Below are 20064 nucleotides of genomic sequence, written 5' to 3'. Positions count from 1 at the left end.
GTCAGCGTGGGAAGCTCCCCATAAAAGCTGAACTTTGATGTTGTCAGCCAAGACAGATTCAGAAGATTTGGGAACATTTTTTTTCCTTCTTTATAATTATATGAAATGCGAGAGACCTGTGAATAGGGTATTTTTAGATTGTACTTTCAAATATACAGTATTATAGTATGACAGCAAATTAAATTAAAATTCTTAACAAATCCTTTTTTTTTTTTTTTTTTTTAAGAAATGTAGTGAACTTAGTGGAAAGTTTGATGAAGAGCAGTATGCCGCTCTGCAGTGCACAGGAATTCTGTTCTTGTGACTAAATTAAACATCAGTGGTTGCTCTCATTTAGATTAACACTTTTGGAAGTTCTTTTTTTTTAAAGCTAGTGGATTGGACTTCTAATTTTAACTCATATGGTTTATAATTAGAAACATTTCCAAACTTGTTTACAAACACCTGCACTTGACAGTGTGTGTCTGCAATTTTAGAAGGACTCACTTGTCATTTCCAATAGGGGTTGAGAGGGCATCTGAGTTCTTTGTGTTTGTACAGTTAGTTTCAGGACACTGGAACAAAAGTGCATTTTTAAAAATAAGGGTACAAGCATGTAATGTTTTGTGAGGGGGCTGCATGCACCTGATCATCAAACAGGTCCTGTTGACTAGTAGTGGATTATTTCAAAGTCAAGAGGGTTGTTAGTTAGTGGCAATTTGGAGCAAGACCTAAACTGGCACCCAAAGGAGAAATTCCAGGAACTAATTTTAGCAGTTGAGTCTCTCAATTGGAGAAGATGGTTTACAGGTTTTCTGGTTTTATCTATACTTCAAACATATTACTTTCTTGCCAACTATACTTCAGAAGTTATTCCAAAGGAGTTTAAAATGACTTTTGAATAAACGTTTGCATTATTTTTTCATACAAATTTGAAAATTGCTGAATGTGCAGTGGAGCATGGGTCCCCTTGCACTTGAGTGGGATGTGTGTGTTACACAAGTCTACATGCAACTTGTTTGCAGTGGGGTGAATATCATAGTGTGTTACTCGTTGGTCAAATCTATAATCACGTTAGAGGTAATCAAAATACTTTACCAAAAAATATCCCTTCAGCTCCTCAATGTACACTTTACATCTGATTTTTAGCTGCATCACATAGGTTAACAATGTTGCTTATCAATTTCTAGCATAATAGGAAAGATTATCGTTGCTAAAAATTGATGCTGCGTGGGAGGAAGTCAGGAAGAACCCTCCAAATCAACTTCAAGGGTACAACTGAACCAGAAGTAGTCAAAGCAAACTTAAGCAATAGTGACGTAAAGTGTCCTATTGATTGCTTAATGCTCATGTTGTTATTAATTACTATGTAAACCTCTGGTTAATTAGACCAGCCTGTTTGGGTGTTATGTCCTCTACCGGGAACCATGGTCAACCTTAGAAAACTCCAATATAGGAGAGGATAAGGAAGCCACAAAGCAAAATGGGTTTTGTTTTCTGCTGTTTTAGTGTCCTAAGAAGCCTGGACCTGGATCCAGGTGGGGAATCCATGTTGGTGTCAAAGAATCACGTCCTCAGAGATGCTTACTCTCTATCAATTTCACAAAGAGTGGATATAAGTGGAATTAGGTACCTAAATACCTTTGTGTGTGCTTGTTCTTTGAAGATAAACCTGTAGTCTGCAGCCTGTATCTTGTGCTTGACCCCTCTGCAGAGCACACAGCATATACTCACTGGGGGGCTCCTCTAAAGCAATTCCTTATAAGTAAACAAACAGATAATTACATGAAGCTTTTGGAGAACAATGCACACATCTGAAGAATTAGGTTTTTCCATCTGTAAAACAGCTGTGTCTCATATCTGTGTTTCTGAATTCCTTTAAGGAAATATAATTTTAACAAGCATTCACTTTCTGTGGCAAACAGGCTTTTTTTTTTTTATTTTTTAATTTCACTTTTTAAACAAGTAGGCTAGCCAGAATTATGATGTTACTTAGATACTCCACAGCATAACTTCTTAGCAAGTATGACTGCAATTAATAAATTGTGTTACCGTCTTTGAAAGTAGCTTCAAATACAGCTTACAAGCTCTGGTGTTGTCAGGGTACCAGTTGATCAGAGTTAGAAATACACGACATTTTAGAAATTGCTAATGATTCAAATACAACCATAGAAACCAGACTTAAGTGGAATTTAATGCTGCTTCGAGCTTAACTAGAAACTTCTCTTTTTATGGTGAATTCTGTCTGGAAATAGCAGTTTCTCAACTGATGTACCAAGAGAAATGTCGCTTCATGCCAGTGTTTTCAGTTTTCCTCTATTTCTGTTTGCTTGAGTCAGCTCTATGCCCACTTTCCTAAGTGTTAATGTGTAGAACTGTTTCCAAAATGTTAGAGGAGGCTCAAAAGCAAGATCTGTGCAAGTGTAGAAAGATCCAACTATCCAGCAATCCTTGAAAACAGGCAAAAAACTCTTTGACGTCAGAAGTCTCGACTGACTGTGAAGTTAGCGACAAACTTTCTCAGACGTACATGATAAGAAAGGAAGACCTCTATGGAACATTTGTAGACTTATCTAACCTGCCTAAGCCTGACCGGTTCTTTGGTGTGAATCTTTGGGTGAAGTAGAGTCTATGGTGTGTACTCATGAAGCAATCTGTTCTCAGAATAATCTGCTTGACTCCCGTAGGGAAATAGCATGGAAAAATCTTTCTTTTGGTGCATTTAAAGGGGGATACTGTCTTCCTCAGAAAGTGGTAAATAAGATAAATACAGGAGTCATGAAAAAAAAAAAGGTCTTCAGAGTTGTGCTTTTGTTCTTCTTGTAAAAAATATCTCTCACTTCAGGTAAAATTGTTACTCCTCACAAACTGTCATGGTATGCCTACTACTATCATGGTATGATTGAATAGTTTGAGGCACAGCATGCATGGTATATCAGTGTGATTTGAGAGTTGAATTCATATCCATGTAACTGGGCATATGAAGGCAAATCATATACCATCACATACCATGAGAGAGGAAGCTCTGGGAGGCAGTATCTGGTTGTGGTTAGAAATCAGCTGGGATGTAGGGTGATACCTTTTGTATTGACAAAGGGAGTTAATGTAGGTTCCCAGCCCATAAAATCCCAGCATTGAAGTTATGGTTGCATCCCCAGGGCTGGGACACTTTGCAGATCCCTGAGGTGCAGATCCTTTGCCTGTGTCTCCCATGGTACATAGCTATAAGCCAGTCTTTAAAAGTCCGTAAATAAGTGTAAAACATGCATTTTTCATAGAAGTCATGATGGTAAAGAGGGACTGTGACTATTAATGTGGCCCAGTGCAAACTGCCTGTAACTTAAATTTTTGCATTTTTGTTTGTTATTGGTGCATATGTTTTACATGAGCAGCTTTTTCATATTTCTGAAGTAACTCCATGCCATAAAAATACGTGGTTTTCCTTCTTAAAGAAACTGTTTTTTACCAGTTGAACCCCAGCTGAAGAGACCTAGAGCAAGTGTATACGAGGTGAAACTGCTTCAGCATAACTTGCATTGGTTTAGGGGAGAGTTAATGATAAATTTATTTTCATGACCTGTCTGCCAAATATTTGTACACTAATTAGGTCCTATTTTGAGGGCAGAGCATGTGAGCTTGTAAGGAACCCCTTGTACAGGATGGGAAGGGCAAGAGGATTTTTGTCCCTAGTGAGTGCAAAACCCATCTTTTTTATGTAGCATCGCCTAAATATGTGCATTATTTTTAAGTAGCATATGAAACCCTGGGCTTATATGAAGGCACTTCTTAAATTAGTTCATGTGTGTAGCTGTAGCCAGCTCAGGTGTTCAAGTGTAGAGCACCGGGGAAGAAACTGAACTGACTCAAAGCACAGTCATAGTTTTAACTTTATATAATTTCTTTCACAATACAGCTGAAAATTACCTTTATTACTAGTGGCAGGGCCTGTTGTATAAGTGATCCAGCCATGGTGCTGGTTGGTATCTTGCTTTTCACTTGAACCTCTCTGCGATACAGGTCTTGGAGGAGTGAGTGCCTGGTGCAGTCTCTGCCTGGCTCCTTGGTAAGTCATTCAAGTCTGTCTTTCTGTACAGTCACTTTTTAAAATGATGAGCAAAAATAAGGAAATTTTTCATAGAGTGCTTTAAAAGAGAGCTGCTAATCAATTTTTCTTATTATTTTATGCCCTGTGATTTTTACACCACCCCCACCAGCTGGTTAATCATGCAAAAGCTGAACACTTCATTAGCCAGAACATGTTTGCCCATGGGCATTTCTGTAGTAAATTAGTTCTTTCTATTTATACAGGTAAGTCATGGCCAAAAGTCTTTAAGGTGCCAAAGGTAAGGGTTCGAATTAATTCTTTTTCTGAGTTTTCAAGAGAACTAGGTTTAACTTTGTGTGCTGTTGATTTGAAATTACTTCTGAATTAAAGATAGTGTGGATAAAAGAGCATTCTCAGGCTGTTCTGAAATACATCGTGTCTTTCTTGATCTCACTTTTAGCCTTCGTAGTACAGCCTGCCTTAAAAAAACCCCCAAAACTCCCAAAACTCATGCATGCACCCACTTATATATATACATGTTTATGTATATGCACAGTATCTATGCAGAGACTCTGCTTCTTTGATTGGCATATGGCATATTGACCTGTATTTTTCCTTTCTTACTCTGTGCCTTTTAAACTATTAATTGAAAATATGTGGTTTGTAGATGCTTTTTTCCCTCAAATCAAATGGTGCCCTCTGAAAGCCTAGTTTAGCTCGACAATGAATTTAGCTTTCAGGCTTTGGCCATTGCAATATTGTTTGAATGCCACCATTTCCTGCAATCAATGTAATTTTATATCTACTTGGAATAGAAAGTCAAGATGGTGATTGCCTTAATTTAACTCAGTGTTGTATTCATTAAGGAGCTGATCCTGAATTCCTTTCAGATCAAAGTCTGTCTTGATTTCAGTGGAACCTTTCAGTGCACAAGGTGTGCGGTAGCCTTCTAAAATGTTGTCATTGTGACTACTGAATAAAACTAAATGTGTTGCTAAATTTAGGCTGTTGCTCATGTCAGCTTCCTTTTCTAAATGACGGTAAGTGCATTCCATAAATAGTATGCCTCTTATGTTGTCATATCTCTTTGGCTTGCTTTGCAGTATTTTACAGGATATTTGCAAATGAATTTTGTGTTCAGTAGGCAGGGGATGAAAATAACACTACTCATTGGGACTCCATTAACCCGCAGCTAATGAGGAACCATTTCGAGGGCTGGATGAGTGTAATTCAGATTAGCCTGCGTGCCAGGCTGCTCTGCTCCCGCTCAGGCTCGCACTGTGCCATGCTCCCGCCGTGCTCCGGAGGGACGGAGCCCAGAGCGGCACAGCTGGCGCTCTGACACAGACTTTTGCCGGTTAAGTTTCCCCGTGCTTCGGTTCCCCTTTTGGAAGGTAGGAGAGGGGAGTGAGTGTGTGTGTGAGTGTGTGTGTGTGGGCATATGCATAGGTAGGTGACAGTGATCTTGACCTCCATGGTCAGGTGTTTTGAGATGTAATGAAATACTCTACAAACCCAATGCTTGTGCTCGCTTGATAGCATTGTTACTTGTAGAAAAGGGTACTACATGATGACAGTAAAGGTGGTCCAGACTGGCCCTTAATTAATTTTATTTTCAAAATCTATATTAGTGACTGTCATGAGGGCACCTGGGCACTTTACATCAATAAAATAATCAATTTAAAAAATGTGTAGACCAGAACTCTGTGTTCACTAACAAAACTCCTGTTCCCCGTTACAACTAAAGGTCAGTCCAAGGCTGGCCAAGCAAGCAGGACTTTCATTTCTGCGCCTTGGCACTTGCCAGACGGGGCTCTGGCGGAACACCACCGGCAGCAGCTTCCAGATGCCCGTGGTCTCTGCAGAGAGTGTCTCGCTGATGACCGATGACTTGTTAACCCCCTGCAAGTCTCAAATTGGTTTCAGGGCTGAAGGAAAAGATGGGGAAAGACTGGTTCAGAGGCCAGTCCCAATTAAAAATGTGACTTTGCCAGTTGTGAGCAGTCGACTGAAATGCAGGGAACAGGGACCTGGTGGAGCTGTGCGCTGGAATAAGTGAGAGAGGAAAAAAAAGGCCTTCTTCTGAAGAACAGGCTAGAGATTTCCTAACTGAAGGAACTTTATTGATGATAAATGTTACATTATGCAAGCTTAGCAAATCCTCTAGGAATATAATGCTTCCCAGCTTTTTCTTAACGTTTGTTAATATTTTATGATACCTGTGCATTAAGGGCTAGTTCCTGCGATGTTTAAGTGAGTTTGGGCTGCTAAATTGCCTTTATGGACTTTTAAAAAAACAATACTGGTCACCATGGATTAGCTAAATTCCCAATCACACTTAACATGATGATGATATAGAATCAGCTTGTTTTTGTGTTTCATGCATTAAGTGAGCATATGTAATTAAATTAAATGTTGTTGCAAAGCTGTATTTTGTTTATTTTTATTAGTACATTTGGGGCAATAATCCCACTTTAATACAAATTTAATTGTGAGAGCAGCACTGAAACTAGGAGTTCCTGGATGCTGACATAATTTTTTGAATGTGAAATGAGAATATATTTTCATGTCTTGAAATCCAATTGAGCTCAAGCTGAGTTTAAAAATCCAAAATCTGATTCAGGAGAATTCAGTCCCATCTGGCTGGTGGGTAGCAGGTGTGCACTGTGTGTTTTAGGGAGGGAGGTGATTGCAGGGAGTGAAACATTTCTCTTTTCCCGTAAAGCTTTAATTCCAGTTTAATGCTGTGGTCTGAGGCTCTCTGCAGTTTAAGTTCTTGTGTAATTACCTACATCTATTGTTGGTCTTCGTTTCTAGACAACATAATGGTGATGGTTGAATGGCAGAAGCAAGTAAGTGTCCAGAATTACAGAGAAATACGGTTTATAATTGTCAAAGTTTGAATTTATTTTCTGATTACACCCAAGTCCCTTGTATGAGAGAGTATGTTTTTACAAATTGATACAGACGTGATCCTTGAAGACTGAATGAGAAAGGTTTCATTGGAGCATTTGTTATCAAGGGCTTTTGAGTGTTGTTACGTGTTCCCACAGCAATATAGAGAAGGTTTGTTTCATGTATATGTTTTTATAAAGCAAAAAAAAAAAGTATTATGCAATATCTGTTTTCATTCCATAATACCGTAATAGACAGGTTCTACATTTTTTATTATTGCAATTATAAGGAAGGAGGATTTTTTAATCTTTAAAAGTATTTTAGCAATCTGTTGGGTACTTTTTACTTTGTAACCTTTACAAACTTCTCCCAGCCTCTCTCATTTTCCTTTCTCTTTCCTTTTCTTCATCTTTTGATCGGATACTGCCAGTTACCCCCTGCCTCTGCCTGGAAGCTTTTTGCTTAGGAGATTCAAGAACCAGCTCTTCCCTGACTTTTGTCACTAGCTATCAAGTCATCTCCCTTTTACACTCCTATCAACTCTCCCTCTTCCAACTTTTAAATATTTCCTCTTGTTTTTAATTGCCATCACTGCTATATAACTTTGTGCTGGAAAGTCTTTCAGCACATGAGGTTTTTATGGGAGTTGGCACGCAAAGCACTACTTATTTAATGAAACAGGTAAGCAAACATACCTCTTTTATAGTTTTTAACTTCACATTACTACAGCAGATGACACTTTGCTACTGTATTTCACAGGGTTTTTTTCATGGTGAACTGAATTTCTGACATAGAGTGGAGCTGGTGCTGTGTTGCCAAGGGAAGTCCATCTGGTTTGACAGACAAAGTGATAAACAGTTCTCTGGACATCCCTGTAAAGTTCTCCCTTTTATTTGTTTGCCTTATGAAGTTAAATGGAAGAGGTCACCCCCTTTGACAGAGCAAATTCTCTTTTCTAGCAATCGGGCTTTGCAAGAAAACATTTTTTATTAAGCAAGTCATCCATACCACACCGTAGGCTGTTTGAGTGTAACAGTATGTTACAGTCTGCAAAGTTAATGCAGTTAATATTCAACTGAACTTTTGGGGGGTTGCTAATCCCTTAGGCGGGCTTAGCAGAAAGGGCAAACATATTTATAGCGCTTTGAATCAGACTGCAGTGAACAAGTAAGAGTATGTGTTATACCATGCAAATGTTACACAATTTCAGGAAAGCTCAGTGCATAATCATCTTTTAATAGTATTTAAGTTGATGAAATATCTCGTCTGTAAGCAAGAGAGTTGTTGGTTCAGTGGACAACAGGTCTGTTAAAATGAAACTCTGTGGAAGTTCTTGAGATTCCTGTTCTGGTGATAAGTTCTGTAGGTTCTGAACAGATTTATGGGCTGTTTAATTAGGAGCTAACTGTATTCTTTAAGCTCTGTCATTTGTATTATTCCCTAATAGGATTTAGTTGGACTTTGTCACATATCTGACTATGACTGAGTGTGTGCGGGGTTGTCAATAGCCTGTTCCATGTAGACCATGGTCTCCTACTGCCTTTGTAGAAGTAAAAAGATCATTCCTGAATAATCTTTCCTCCGGAGTGGAAGTGTGACAGTGGGTAGAGTTTGCTTTGGTTAGAGCCTTGGGCACCCCTGGCAAAAGGGACAAAAGGCATGAGTTGTGGGGAAGTCATGGAGAAGCTGAAGTGCTCAGACTTGAGAATGTCCAGCAATGGGGGTCACATTTCTGTGAGAAAGAAACTCTCCACATTTATGTCATGGACAAAACTTGCACTGAGTGTAAGGTTATACGGAAAAGCACTGTAGGCCCTGTAATGCTACCATCCCATCAGGAGACGAAGACATTATTATCTTAGATTTTCCACAGAATTTGATTGTGTAGAGTTTTTAGTCTAGGAAATAAGAGATCTGTCACCTGGTAGTCAACAAAAAGTAATTTTTACATTTTTTTATTTTATTTTATTTAGAGATATATTAATGCAATTGCTAACAGCTGAAGTCTGTATGGTAGATTATTGAGGTAAGCTTCTGGTGCCATACCAACACAGAATACAGGCCTGACAAAGTGGCCATTCTATTCTAGTTAAGATTTTTATTGTGTTTTAAATTTTGGCTATTTCTTCCATTTTTTCTAGATATTAATTATTGGAATGAGTGACTCCAGCACATGGAACCTGATCTTAAAGGGGGCTCAGGTGCCTCAATTTATACATGCACTCGAGTTACTTATTGGTTTGCCACCGTAGCTGTACCCACCCCCTTCCTTTTCCTTTTGTTCTTTGTGAACCACATTGGCTATTCATTGTCCTTCAGACAAAATAATTGATTTGTCACAATTTTTAGGAAAAATGGAAGTATGTTGATAAAGATTTTCAAACCTTTCTATTTGTTATCCTTTCAGTAAAAAAATAACATGACCGAATACCAGAGTAAGTTAAATTTTTGCATTGGAGTTGCTTATATCTGAAGTACCTGAAAATAGCTAGTTTATTATGTACAAAATTTGAAATTCCAAAATATATTAAAATACTGTCTCAGAGGTCAAAAGCCTCTCCCAAGAAAGTTAAAAAATTAGAAGGGAATTTGGGCAAATCAGGTTAGGTCTGTAATGGTGTGATGTGGCTGACACTGATGTGGTTTCCTTTGGTTACTCATCCTGAATTTCCCCAGCTTGTCATTGGATCAGCTTCCATGAAAATCCTAAGCAACATTCAACCTTAAACCTTGCTATCTATAACATGATCTTGTAACATTTCTGTCATTTGATTAAGCAGCAAATACAGAAGTCCATAGCACAGGCCTGACTTCACAGAATATGTGGTGAAGATGTGTGGGGTCTTCACTACACATCCCTCAACCATCCTGGAGCTTAGAAACAGTCTGCAGGTTTATTATGAAAACAAAGAGTTAACGTCACTGCGGTGATGTTAACTGTGTTAAAAGGTAGGGGTGTGTGTGTGTGTGTTACTGTGCTGTACTCTATACATTTATTAGCTCTTTTTATAGTACTGTTCCCAGCAGCATTCCCAGGAGCAGTCCAGGTCCAATCGGGACTGGCATGCCATTGTTCGAGGTGTTGTTCTAATTCATGTGTAAATGTGGAGTGGTTGCTGCCCTGAGGATATTACAGTGAAATTACAAACAGGATAAAAAATAGGAGTTGTGGAGAAGAAGGGCAGCTGCAGCCAGGTGCACTTGTCTGGCCGGGGTTGTGATACCAAGTGATGGGCATTTAATTCATTAGAAGTCAGCTGCCTTCAAAACAATTAACCTCACTGTCTTTTGTTGTGCCTTATTTATTTAAGCAGAAATGTAGAAAGTACAAAATTAATCGTTCCCAAGATCCTCCTATCCGCCTGCTTTATCTCTGACAATGACCAACCCCAGGCACCTCAAGGAAAGTTGTAAGAGCCTCACAATGGGCAGACATAGGATAATCTTCTCTCTACACATTCTCATCCTAATCTTTCATTATTAGGGATTAATTTAAGCTTTGAAGCATGAGATTTAAAAAAAAAAATTATATTTGTTGTTCCCCCTCCTCCACTGTCAACCTTGTTTAAAATATGAAATATCCTTCCAAGTCCATCATCTGATCTGTTCTTGGGGCAATCCTACCTTCTTCTTGGTGTGCTGACCAAATCTGCAGCTTGGGAACTGCCATGGTGGTTTTGCTTCCTCTGATGCCAGAAGGCACTGGTAGATCCTTTTCCCCAGGGAGGTGGGAGAAGGCAGAAGCATGTTGAGCAGTTATGGCCTGGGTGTTCACATGTCACCGTATGTCCAAGCTGTGATGCTGCAGCTGGATGTCTCTCCTTTCTTTTAATATTTTAGTGGCTAATTTGCAGTAAAGCAGAATAGGAATAACCATAAATAAATCTGGGAACCTTTGTATTAATTTCTTTTGCTAGCTGTGTACATATGAGCAGCTTGCCATTTGCATATGTGAATCTTGTCATAACAATTTTGGGAAGTGATTTGCTAATAATCAAGTTCTCAGAACAGCTCTAAATCAGTAATTGATGTAGGTCTGGATAAAGCAAGCCTTCCGCCTGCCTATTTTGTGGAGCATTTTTGGCAAGTTTCAAGCTAGTGTGAAAACTAGCCATCAGAATAAAATTTAGGACAGCTGGGATGCTTTGCAGTGAAGACTTTTGGCTCCACAGTTCAAATAATCACAATAGCAGCTCAATTTAGCCTTTGGCTGGGTAGGTTTGGCAGGGCACAATGAAAAATAATTATTTCATGGCCTGCTTATTTGTCCCTTAACAAATAAACTCTCTGACCTATGCAGGCTTATGTAAATATGCTGCCGTATGTGGGGTTGTAGAACACTGTCGTGTCCCCATTTGGAAATATGTTTTATTTTGCCCTCATGTTACAAACTTCTTTTAGAGTTCTGCTTTGGAAGCAAAGAAAGGGATAGGATGTATCAGATACTGAAGCCCAGACAGCTAGGCAGAGATTCTAAAAAGCCATCTAAGAGTCTTTTTTTCTGAAAACACGTCCATTAGTATGCAGTGTTTTCACTGCTGTAATAATAAGAGCAATCATGATACGAGCAAGTCCGTCTCTTCGCAGCCTTCCCACGCGGGATGGAGAATGACAGCTCCTAAAGCATTTGGATATTTGCCTGAATGTATGCTTAGCTAACGGCAGTTCAACTTGCTCTCCATCTTATGGCTTCCTGGATATCTTTCTCAATTGTTTAAGTGACAGCTTAAAATGTGAGACTGGGAGGGGGGAGATAAAAGCTTAGCAAAAGGCTTTTTGTGTGTGTATTTAAGGGGAAGTTTTATTACACTTGATGATGGAGAGATGTGCCACGCTATTTTCTGTTCCTACAATTTTAGTATTTGCACTTTCTGTTGTGGTGGCAGCAGCCAATCCATAACATTGTCTTTCTGCTTCCCCTTCTGGAGGGGGGAAAATACACAGAAGAATACATATTTTGTCTTCTGACACCACCATTTTGGTTCTGCAACAGTAAAAGAAAGCCTTTTTTCCAATGATCTGAAAGATCTCTCTAGAACATCTGCCTTTACACACTCATGCACATACGCACGCACGCACACATGCACAGGCTCTCGCTGAGGTGGCTATGATCTGTTTTTAATAGTGGCACTTCTTCTCAAAGTGTCATTTAAAAAAACATCAGCAGTCATGTCATGCATCGGGATGAATTTCTAAATGTAAATGAGATTCTCTCAGTAATTTATTTACATTTGTTTTCAGCACAACAAATGAGACATCACGTAGCTTCATAATTTCCCATGACCGAGTCACCAGCATGAGGTGTGTAATTTACCCTGATTTAAGATGCTTATCTAGAGGTTCTTGCAACACTACCTGGTGGGCTTTTTTGTACTACTTTTTGCTGGCTTTTAACCCAAATACTTCACCTCCTTCTTTGTTTTTCAGTTAAAATGAAGTATAAATGTATCTGCTTCTTGAGGCCTTTTTTTCAGTAGAGCTGAGAGGGATGCCTTGATTGCCTTTTTTTTGTATATTATTTTCCTGGCTATTTCCTTCTCATTTGGTAAAAATCATAGAGGGTTTCCAGAATGTATCTTGATTTACAGTCTGATGATGCAGGAAAGCAATACTGATCACAGACATTTCTGATGGAAAAGTGTTTGTCCAGACATGGGAAGCATCCTGCTTTTTTGTTTGTTCTCCCCTCTTCTCATCTGAAATGCTAAATCTTAGGCCTGTTGTTGGCTCTGCAGCTTACTTTGAGTTTCTGATCTGCCTGTAGCTGAAATGATACTTTGATTGAGAGGGGATGTGAATGCCAGTTTTAAAATAATGTGGACAGAGTAATGTACTACAAAACTCATTTAGTTTAAACCTGTAGTTGGACCATTTAGATGTCTAACGACTTGCTTGAGTATTTCAGGTAGGTAGATGATTAAAGGTGCAGTGTACCACGCATACAATTTTGTACCTCTTATCTTGCAGACTTGGTTAAGGCTTGACGAAAAAACCAGGGCAATGGCTTTTGTTATTTTGCAGGTTAACAGAACAGGAGAACTGAGATACTTTGGTGAAAGTTACCGGTAAGTCCAGAATTGGTACAAAATATTATGCTATATAATTTTGCCATGGCAGTAGTTTGGGATGTTATTGTGCAAAAACATTGTACAACTTCATGGAGATCTGAAGGATTAACTCTATGTGGGTGATCTTTTCCTTGCTGAGAGGAAGCATGACATTTCTTTGTGTTAATTCCCAAAGCAAAAATCACTGTCTTCCTTTAAACTGAATAAGCTTATTCTAAAAAATAATAGATTTGGACTGTTTTTAATGTGCATTGTACATACTAGGTCCCAGTTGATTTAATTGTGGCCTGCTGGCCATTTCCTTAACGTTGCATGGGTCTAGCACCAAATTATGCTGATGGCCTGTCTATCACCAAATTATTTACAGAACTGCAGTTAAATTATAGAAATCTTCCAGACAAGCAGTGCTCTGGGCAAATTATTTCATCAAAGTTATTTGCCATGGTATACTTAAGCAAAAGCTTACAGGAGCAACATGAGTCTGTTTTTTGCTATGTGATTATGCATACGTGGTAACAGCCCCCTTTTTAGAAATAGCTTCCTACCTGGGAAAACAGAAGGAAACCATGATATGTAAATTAGTGATCTCTGTGCTTTCCTCAATTTGAAGCAAAAGTTTTATGCCATGGAAACACAGGACTAGGGCCAGCAGTAGGATGGCCATTTCTGCACACTGTCAGCTCCTTGAAAGTCTTTGGAAATTTTTTTTTTGTGGACTTTTAACTGCTAACTTCTCTGAGTTTGTAAAACCAGGTACTGCAGAAGCAGGTCAGCTGGCTTTACTAGTTCTTCATCAAATCCAGGCCCAGTGGTCACTGTTCACTGGTCACTGAAGGCAGTATAGGCATTTTCTGTGTTACCCCCATGTAGCAAGATTTGAGCTGCTGTATGATTATGAAACATATAAAGAGAATATAAATCCTAAAAGAAGTCCTAACTCCTTATTGTAATTGGCATCCTTTCAGACTCTGTTCCAGATTTTAGAAATATAGTCATGGTAGAATATCTATATTTGGGTTTATATGTACTGGTCATACCTACTGGTTCACTTGGAAAAATGTTGGCATACATCACTATTTAAGGACTCTGGATGCAGTGTTTATGTTTAGCTCAGTGTTTTTTATCACTAAATATTTTTTTTAGTATTCCATTTTACCGTGTTTGCACTGTGAGACAAGAATACCTTCCCAACCTCTGCACAGTTGTGTGCTTCTTGTTTAACGAACATAGAAAGTCAGGTTTTAAACTGACTCCCATGAATAAATTCTTCTGGGAAAACAGGTGCTGAAAATCTGTGTGTTCCAGACCCCTCTCTGCCCATGTATTTAAGGTAAGACTCAGACGTGTGTAGATGGCAGACTGGAATGGGACCTCTATGCTCAGGGCCCAGATATGGAAAACCTTACGTATGTGAGGAAGGACGGCAGACTCAGGAATGCACGAGAGCTAAAGGTTTTTGCAAACTGAACATCCCAATTTAACTTGATTTCTCTCTGGTGTTGGGTGGTGATTGTGGTGGTTGGTATGGTGGTGGTGATGTGGGGCTAGACCTTGAGAACCCCCTTGGTAGCTCACCCTGGGGGGGACTTAATCCAGGGACCTGAGAGGTGGCGGTGTAACAGCTGGGGTTTGACTGTGCTGTTTGGGGATTATTTTTTTTGATTGGCAGGATGAATATATGTGAAAGCTGGATCTCCTTTACTTGTGATCCTTAGCAGATGCAAGTCTGATTAGGAGCCCCTATAATTTAGAAATGCTCTTAAAGATAGGAAGATACTTAAAGCTGACTTTGTCAACAAAATGGAGGAGCTGTGCTCTCGGGGCCCATTAACAGCAGTGCCAAGATGGCCACTGCTGCACAAATACTGGGAATTAAGTTCTAAAAACCCTAGAAGCTCCAAATTGTATATCTCACCAGTTCTTTACTCCTCCAGTTGTAATCTATATCTCACTTATTGCTAGAGTCAACAGTCTAATGGTAACAAAAAATACAACCTTTCATCATCTATTGATTTTCAGTCTTTAAAAACTGACAATAAGCTATTTTTTGTCCAATTTCTCAATAAATAGGAACATTTATTGGTTTTTCAGTTTTATTGTATTACATTAGAATATATTTTACTGCACATAGTGGGTAATGTAGCATCAGGAGATATGTTTATGTTTGGCAAGTAACTTTTGAAACTGCATAGTTCAACTGAGATATGTAAACAAATTTGTAATACTAGTTTAATTTAGATTACAATGCAAAATAGTCAGGTTGGAGCTCATTTTTCTATTTATTCCATTATGATCCTCTAACTAATGGAGGAGAATTGCCATAAAAATAATTACAGTAGAACGTCAGTAAAGGTAAACATCTACTTTCTTCTCTATCTAAGGAAGAGGGAGGAATTTTGAGGTTAAGTAAGCATGATGATATTGGAGCTTATTTCCTAGAAATTCACCACTAACAGTGTTGTATACTTAGGGCAAGTCATAAATTCTTTCTGTGTGATACTGTGTCAAATGATGTAGCACGAACATCATCTTTCTCGGTGACCTCAGTTACCTTCTCTCCTTTTGGAAAAGGAGACAAATTGGGATATGATTTAGCTGTGGTAGAACCTGGAATGTAGATCCTGAGTTGCCTCCCCACTGCCACTTACCTTCATGGTGGAAGATCATCTGGTAGGTTTTTTTCCTTTCCCGAACCTCTCAAGTGAATATTAACAGTTGCCTTTTGTTTATTCTTGTGGTGATAAATGGCAATTTGATTATATTTTACCTCTTCTATAGAAGGAGTTTAACCTTTTTTCTTTCTTTTTTTTTTTTTTTTAAATTAAGAAGCAGTTAATTTCTCTTCTGGTGACATTTGGTCCTACAGGACCATAAGGCAATAAGCTCTTCCATTCTACCACCAGAAAACCTGAGGTGGAGTTGCCTCTGCTGAGGTGGGGATGTACAAAACAACCTCTGCTTCAAACCAGCTGTGCTACTGCACCTCCAGCACTGGCCTTTGCTGACCCAAGTGGTTCATTGGCCTCAAGGCTATCAAAGTGATCATTCTGGCAGGCTTCTCAGGTCAAAACATTCACTTAGATCATGAAACATTTTTCTGTACACTATGAATATAGAGACAGTTCTGGCTAATGTTTCATAACCATTTCACAGTAAGCGAAGAGGGAACCATTTGGACTTCATTTTGGGTAAACTTGGTGTGATTCTGTGAGGCATGGGCCCTTTCTCATAAGCTGCTGTGGGTCTTGCTGTCATCTCTTTTGCACAGGATCTGATGTACAAGGAGTTAATAGGTATCCAGTGACCAAAGCCATTTATATTTCTCTGTATATATGGAAGTGAAGTGGAGCATATAAAATTGGAAAGCAGAACCAAACCTGAAATTCTCTTACTTTATGACTAGTGTGTGTGTTATTTTCCCATGATCTTTAATTACATTCTATTCTGAAGGGGGAGAGGGGGAATGCTAATCTGGTGCACCAACTGGGGGGAAAAACAAACTGTTTTACAGCGGGAGTCTAGATGACAGCACACAGCAAATGCAAAATCTGACATTCATATGAAAGTGAGCTAAGCAAGACCAATAGAAGAGAGCAAAAATGACTGCAGCAAGAGGAATGCAAGTGCTTTAAGGAAACCATGATTTCTCTATTGGAATATCACAGCCGACCTTTAAGGTGGTGGTGCTACGATGTAGATTTTGTAAAGCAACACCAAGAGAGATGGCTGTTATAAAGGGAATGTGTAATTGGATTTGGGTTCATGAGAAGCTAGGTTTAGAAGAGTATTGCCCTTCCCTCTTTGAACGTATAATATAGTGGGATATGTCTCATTGCACTGAATGGAAATATTCGGGACTCCTATTTGCTGTGTTTCCTAATGAATTTCCAAGAGGTGTTTGAGCCTTGAATATTGACTGGAGAGATGCTTGCAGTCAGTTGGAAGAGATGTGACTGAATATGAAGCTTAGTTCTGTGTGCATACAATCCTACTCTCTGTGATTCTGCCTCAAGTTGTATATTCAATATCAGTCTACAATCATAAATAATTTGTAGGAGTCCAGCTGTGACTTAAGGCTTCTCTACAAACAGCATCCAGGGTGCAAAGTCATGTGATACCCTTTTCCTTCTGTAACTGGATAAAATAGCATTTAAAAAACTATTCCCACTTCCAGCCAAAACATTAAAGCCAGTAAACTTGGTGGACTCTTTTGCTGAGGTGGAGAATAAATGGTCTCTGCCCTATTCTTTGGTTCTGATGTCTTCTTCATCCCCTTGGCTGAGAGCTGGGTCACAACACACTGCTGTGCTCTTCTGCACCACGGGGGCTGAGTTTCTGCGCAAAAGTAAATGTCTTTGCTAAACCACTTGACTTAGCAGAACTATGTGCTTACTATTTATTTGAATAAGGGATGAGCAGACTGTTTAAAAACAGAACTCCCAGGGTGTGCTAGTGTCACATTCGAAAGGCAATGGAGAGTCTGATTTAAAGGTATCCTGTATAAATAAAGGTTTAGGAACAAGTCTTACCTTGACATTTCAGGTTCTTTGTTTTTTTTTTCCCCTTCATGTTCATTAGACTACCATTCAAATATTGGTGGCAAGTTTTGTCTTGGTGGATAGCATGTTCACTATTCTCTGGGAAGAGGACTCGGGGAAGCTGTGATGTGTGTCAGTTTAACATCTTTGAGTGGCATGTGAGGGCATCTCACCTGCTCCCAAGCAGTGCTAACCAATGAATAATCATGGAGCCAATGGGGCAGTATGTCTTATACCTCTCAGCATCAGCTGTGACTGGCGGGGATCCCTGGGGTGAGATCAAGGATGAAATGAACTCTTGTGTGCTTGGATGTGCCGATTATGAGCAGATCATCACTCAACACCCATGTTGTTATCACATTCTGGGCGGTTTACCTCTACCCCAGGAACAGTTGTAGCAGTGAGCTTTAATCTGGATTCCTATTTTAAATTTAACTTTTCTGTGAATCACTAGAAAAAAAAAGTTAAATTGTGCTTTGAAAAAGAAAATAAGTGAAAGGTGGAGTGAGAGGGTGTAGAATAATCAAGATACTTTTTTTTTTCTCTTTAGTAGATGCTAGGAAGGAGTAGGAACACACTGTGAATCCTCTTCTCTTGCTCACTGTTTTTTGATCCAGCCCATTCCACACACAGTGGTCCCAACACCTTCAACCATTTCCTACCAGCTCTGTCACTTGGAGGCCAGACTTCACTCCCATACTTTTTAGCACTGCACTGGCTTGGGGCACCCCCTTGGGGCATCCTCTGCACTTGTTGCTTCTTACCACTCTCAGCTGAAGAAAGCACACTGCACTTTCTCATCCCGGTGGCACACTTAAGCCATATAAAGGCCACTTGACATCATTTACATTTTTCATTAGCCTTCTAAAAGAGTTTCTCAAAGGGTACAGTAGCTTTCCTAGCTGTTTAAACTCCTTTGGAAGATTGTAATTTTGGACCACTAGTCTACCAGTGGCCTATAATTGTTATGCAAAATGTTGCACAAACATAACATAACTAATTGCACAATTAAGATTGCTTTCTCCTCATCACCCCATTCATCATATGCCTCATTCACACCTAGAGTCAGCATCTGGCATTAACAAAGGCTGTATTTGTCACATTAATACATTCTTTTTGTGGTGAAAATGCCTTTTGTATATCCCTTTGTTACTTAAGGGTCCTGTTAGCTTATTCAGTAAGCCTGTAAATGGTGTTTAGAAACCGTTGTAGTGGACATCCCCTTTTCAAATCTTTAATAGGAGTGTAATGCAGTGGTACTTCAGGATACAAACAGCAATTCTCAGAGCTCAGAAAAGGGACCTGATACAGATCAACAAAAGACTCCCCCCTATTATTAACAACGCTGAGGTAAGTAATACAGTGTTTTGCTACTTTTAAAAATCTGAGGCAAATAATGCAGGATAGCTTTTCTGCACAGCGGACATTTCAAGGTCATCAGTCCTGTTAGTCTGACGTAAAGCACATAATCAGTTTATTCTGATAGTCCACATCAGAACTGAGCTAGCCAAACCAACCTGGAAGGTGCAGGAGGTAGCAGGGAAAAGTCCAAGAATATCTGTGAAGCCAAACACAGGAAATTGTCTGGTACCCTTATAGACAGACCTACGCAGAAGGGTTTGTGCTTTAAGGTATTAAGGGTGTATTTGCCACTCTCTTAAGGGCAGGGTGGGAATGTCTTTGATTGGAAGCCTAGGAGGTCTGCAGCACCATAATTCTTCTTGGGGAAAAGGAAATGATGTAAGTTTCTACTTCTGGAATCTTTCCCCACTACTCTATAAATTTAAAGAAATAAAACACAAACAGAAAATTGATTTTTGAATGACAGTGAATTATTGTCATTAGAGGAACTGTAGTTTTGTGTCAAGGGGAAAAAAAGCTTGGGGTACTATATGCTACAGTGTACTATATGCTACTTTCTGAAGCATTACTTAATGTACCAGTCATTGCTGGGAACATGGAGTCCTTTTAATGCTAGTCAGGTAATATGTCATTCTCTCTGTAGAAACTCTGCAGCAGAGACATGAGTTATATACTGATGTAGTTATCAGAAGATCATGTGGTAGCACTAATGTGAGTCACTACAGTGGAGTTTGCCCCATTTGAAATTTTTACATAATTAAAGTGAGTCATTGTCCAAATTCTGCCAAAGTGCAGATGTATTTAATTTAACATATGCAATTCAGCTTGACTATGCCTTCCACAGGGTGAACATCTCTTTCTTTGTACAAAACTCTGGGTTAACTCTGGTCTGGGAGTTGTTTCCTTTCGCCAGTGTGCAATGCTCCCACTGAAATCCATTCAGTAAAAATAGCTGAAACACCCAGACTTCAAATAGACCTCTCCAATTCCAGTGTTATGCTGGTAATTCTTTAAATGCACGTAGTTAGATCAAAACAAGCGTATTTTTGTCTCTGTAATATTGAAGGATATGGCCTACGTTTCCTAGTGAAATACGTTCAGTTGCCTTCCACGACTTCTGTCTCCGTAACAATGCAAAGACCAGAGAGAGGTAAGGAAAGTTTCTTTAAAAGAAAGC

General features: G+C 39.2%; 1 protein-coding gene across 24 annotated transcripts in view; it reads left to right on the top strand.

Moving 5' to 3' along the window:
- Positions 1 to 20064, top strand: part of ESRRG (estrogen related receptor gamma) — a 379094-nt gene that overhangs the window by 29479 nt on the left and 329551 nt on the right. For 3 of the 24 annotated variants that reach the window (XM_051782959.1, XM_051782958.1, XM_051782946.1), the window contains exons 2-4: positions 3997 to 4042; positions 12161 to 12220; positions 12941 to 12984. The exons of 5 other annotated variants lie outside the window; for them this stretch is intronic. Coding sequence is in view for 1 of the 19 variants with exons in the window: in XM_051782942.1 (XP_051638902.1) it covers positions 3997 to 4042; positions 4288 to 4322 (81 nt within the window). In the remaining 18 variants the exon portion in view is untranslated. 16 more of the 24 variants (XM_051782967.1, XM_051782950.1, XM_051782942.1 and 13 more) reach the window with 9 other exon arrangements.

This window comes from Manacus candei, unplaced genomic scaffold (assembly GCF_025592945.1).
Source record: "Manacus candei isolate 608988 ecotype Guabito, Panama unplaced genomic scaffold, ASM2559294v1 h1tg000017l, whole genome shotgun sequence".
NCBI classification, from domain to species: domain Eukaryota; kingdom Metazoa; phylum Chordata; class Aves; order Passeriformes; family Pipridae; genus Manacus; species Manacus candei.
This window is presented reverse-complemented; position numbering and strand designations above follow the sequence as displayed.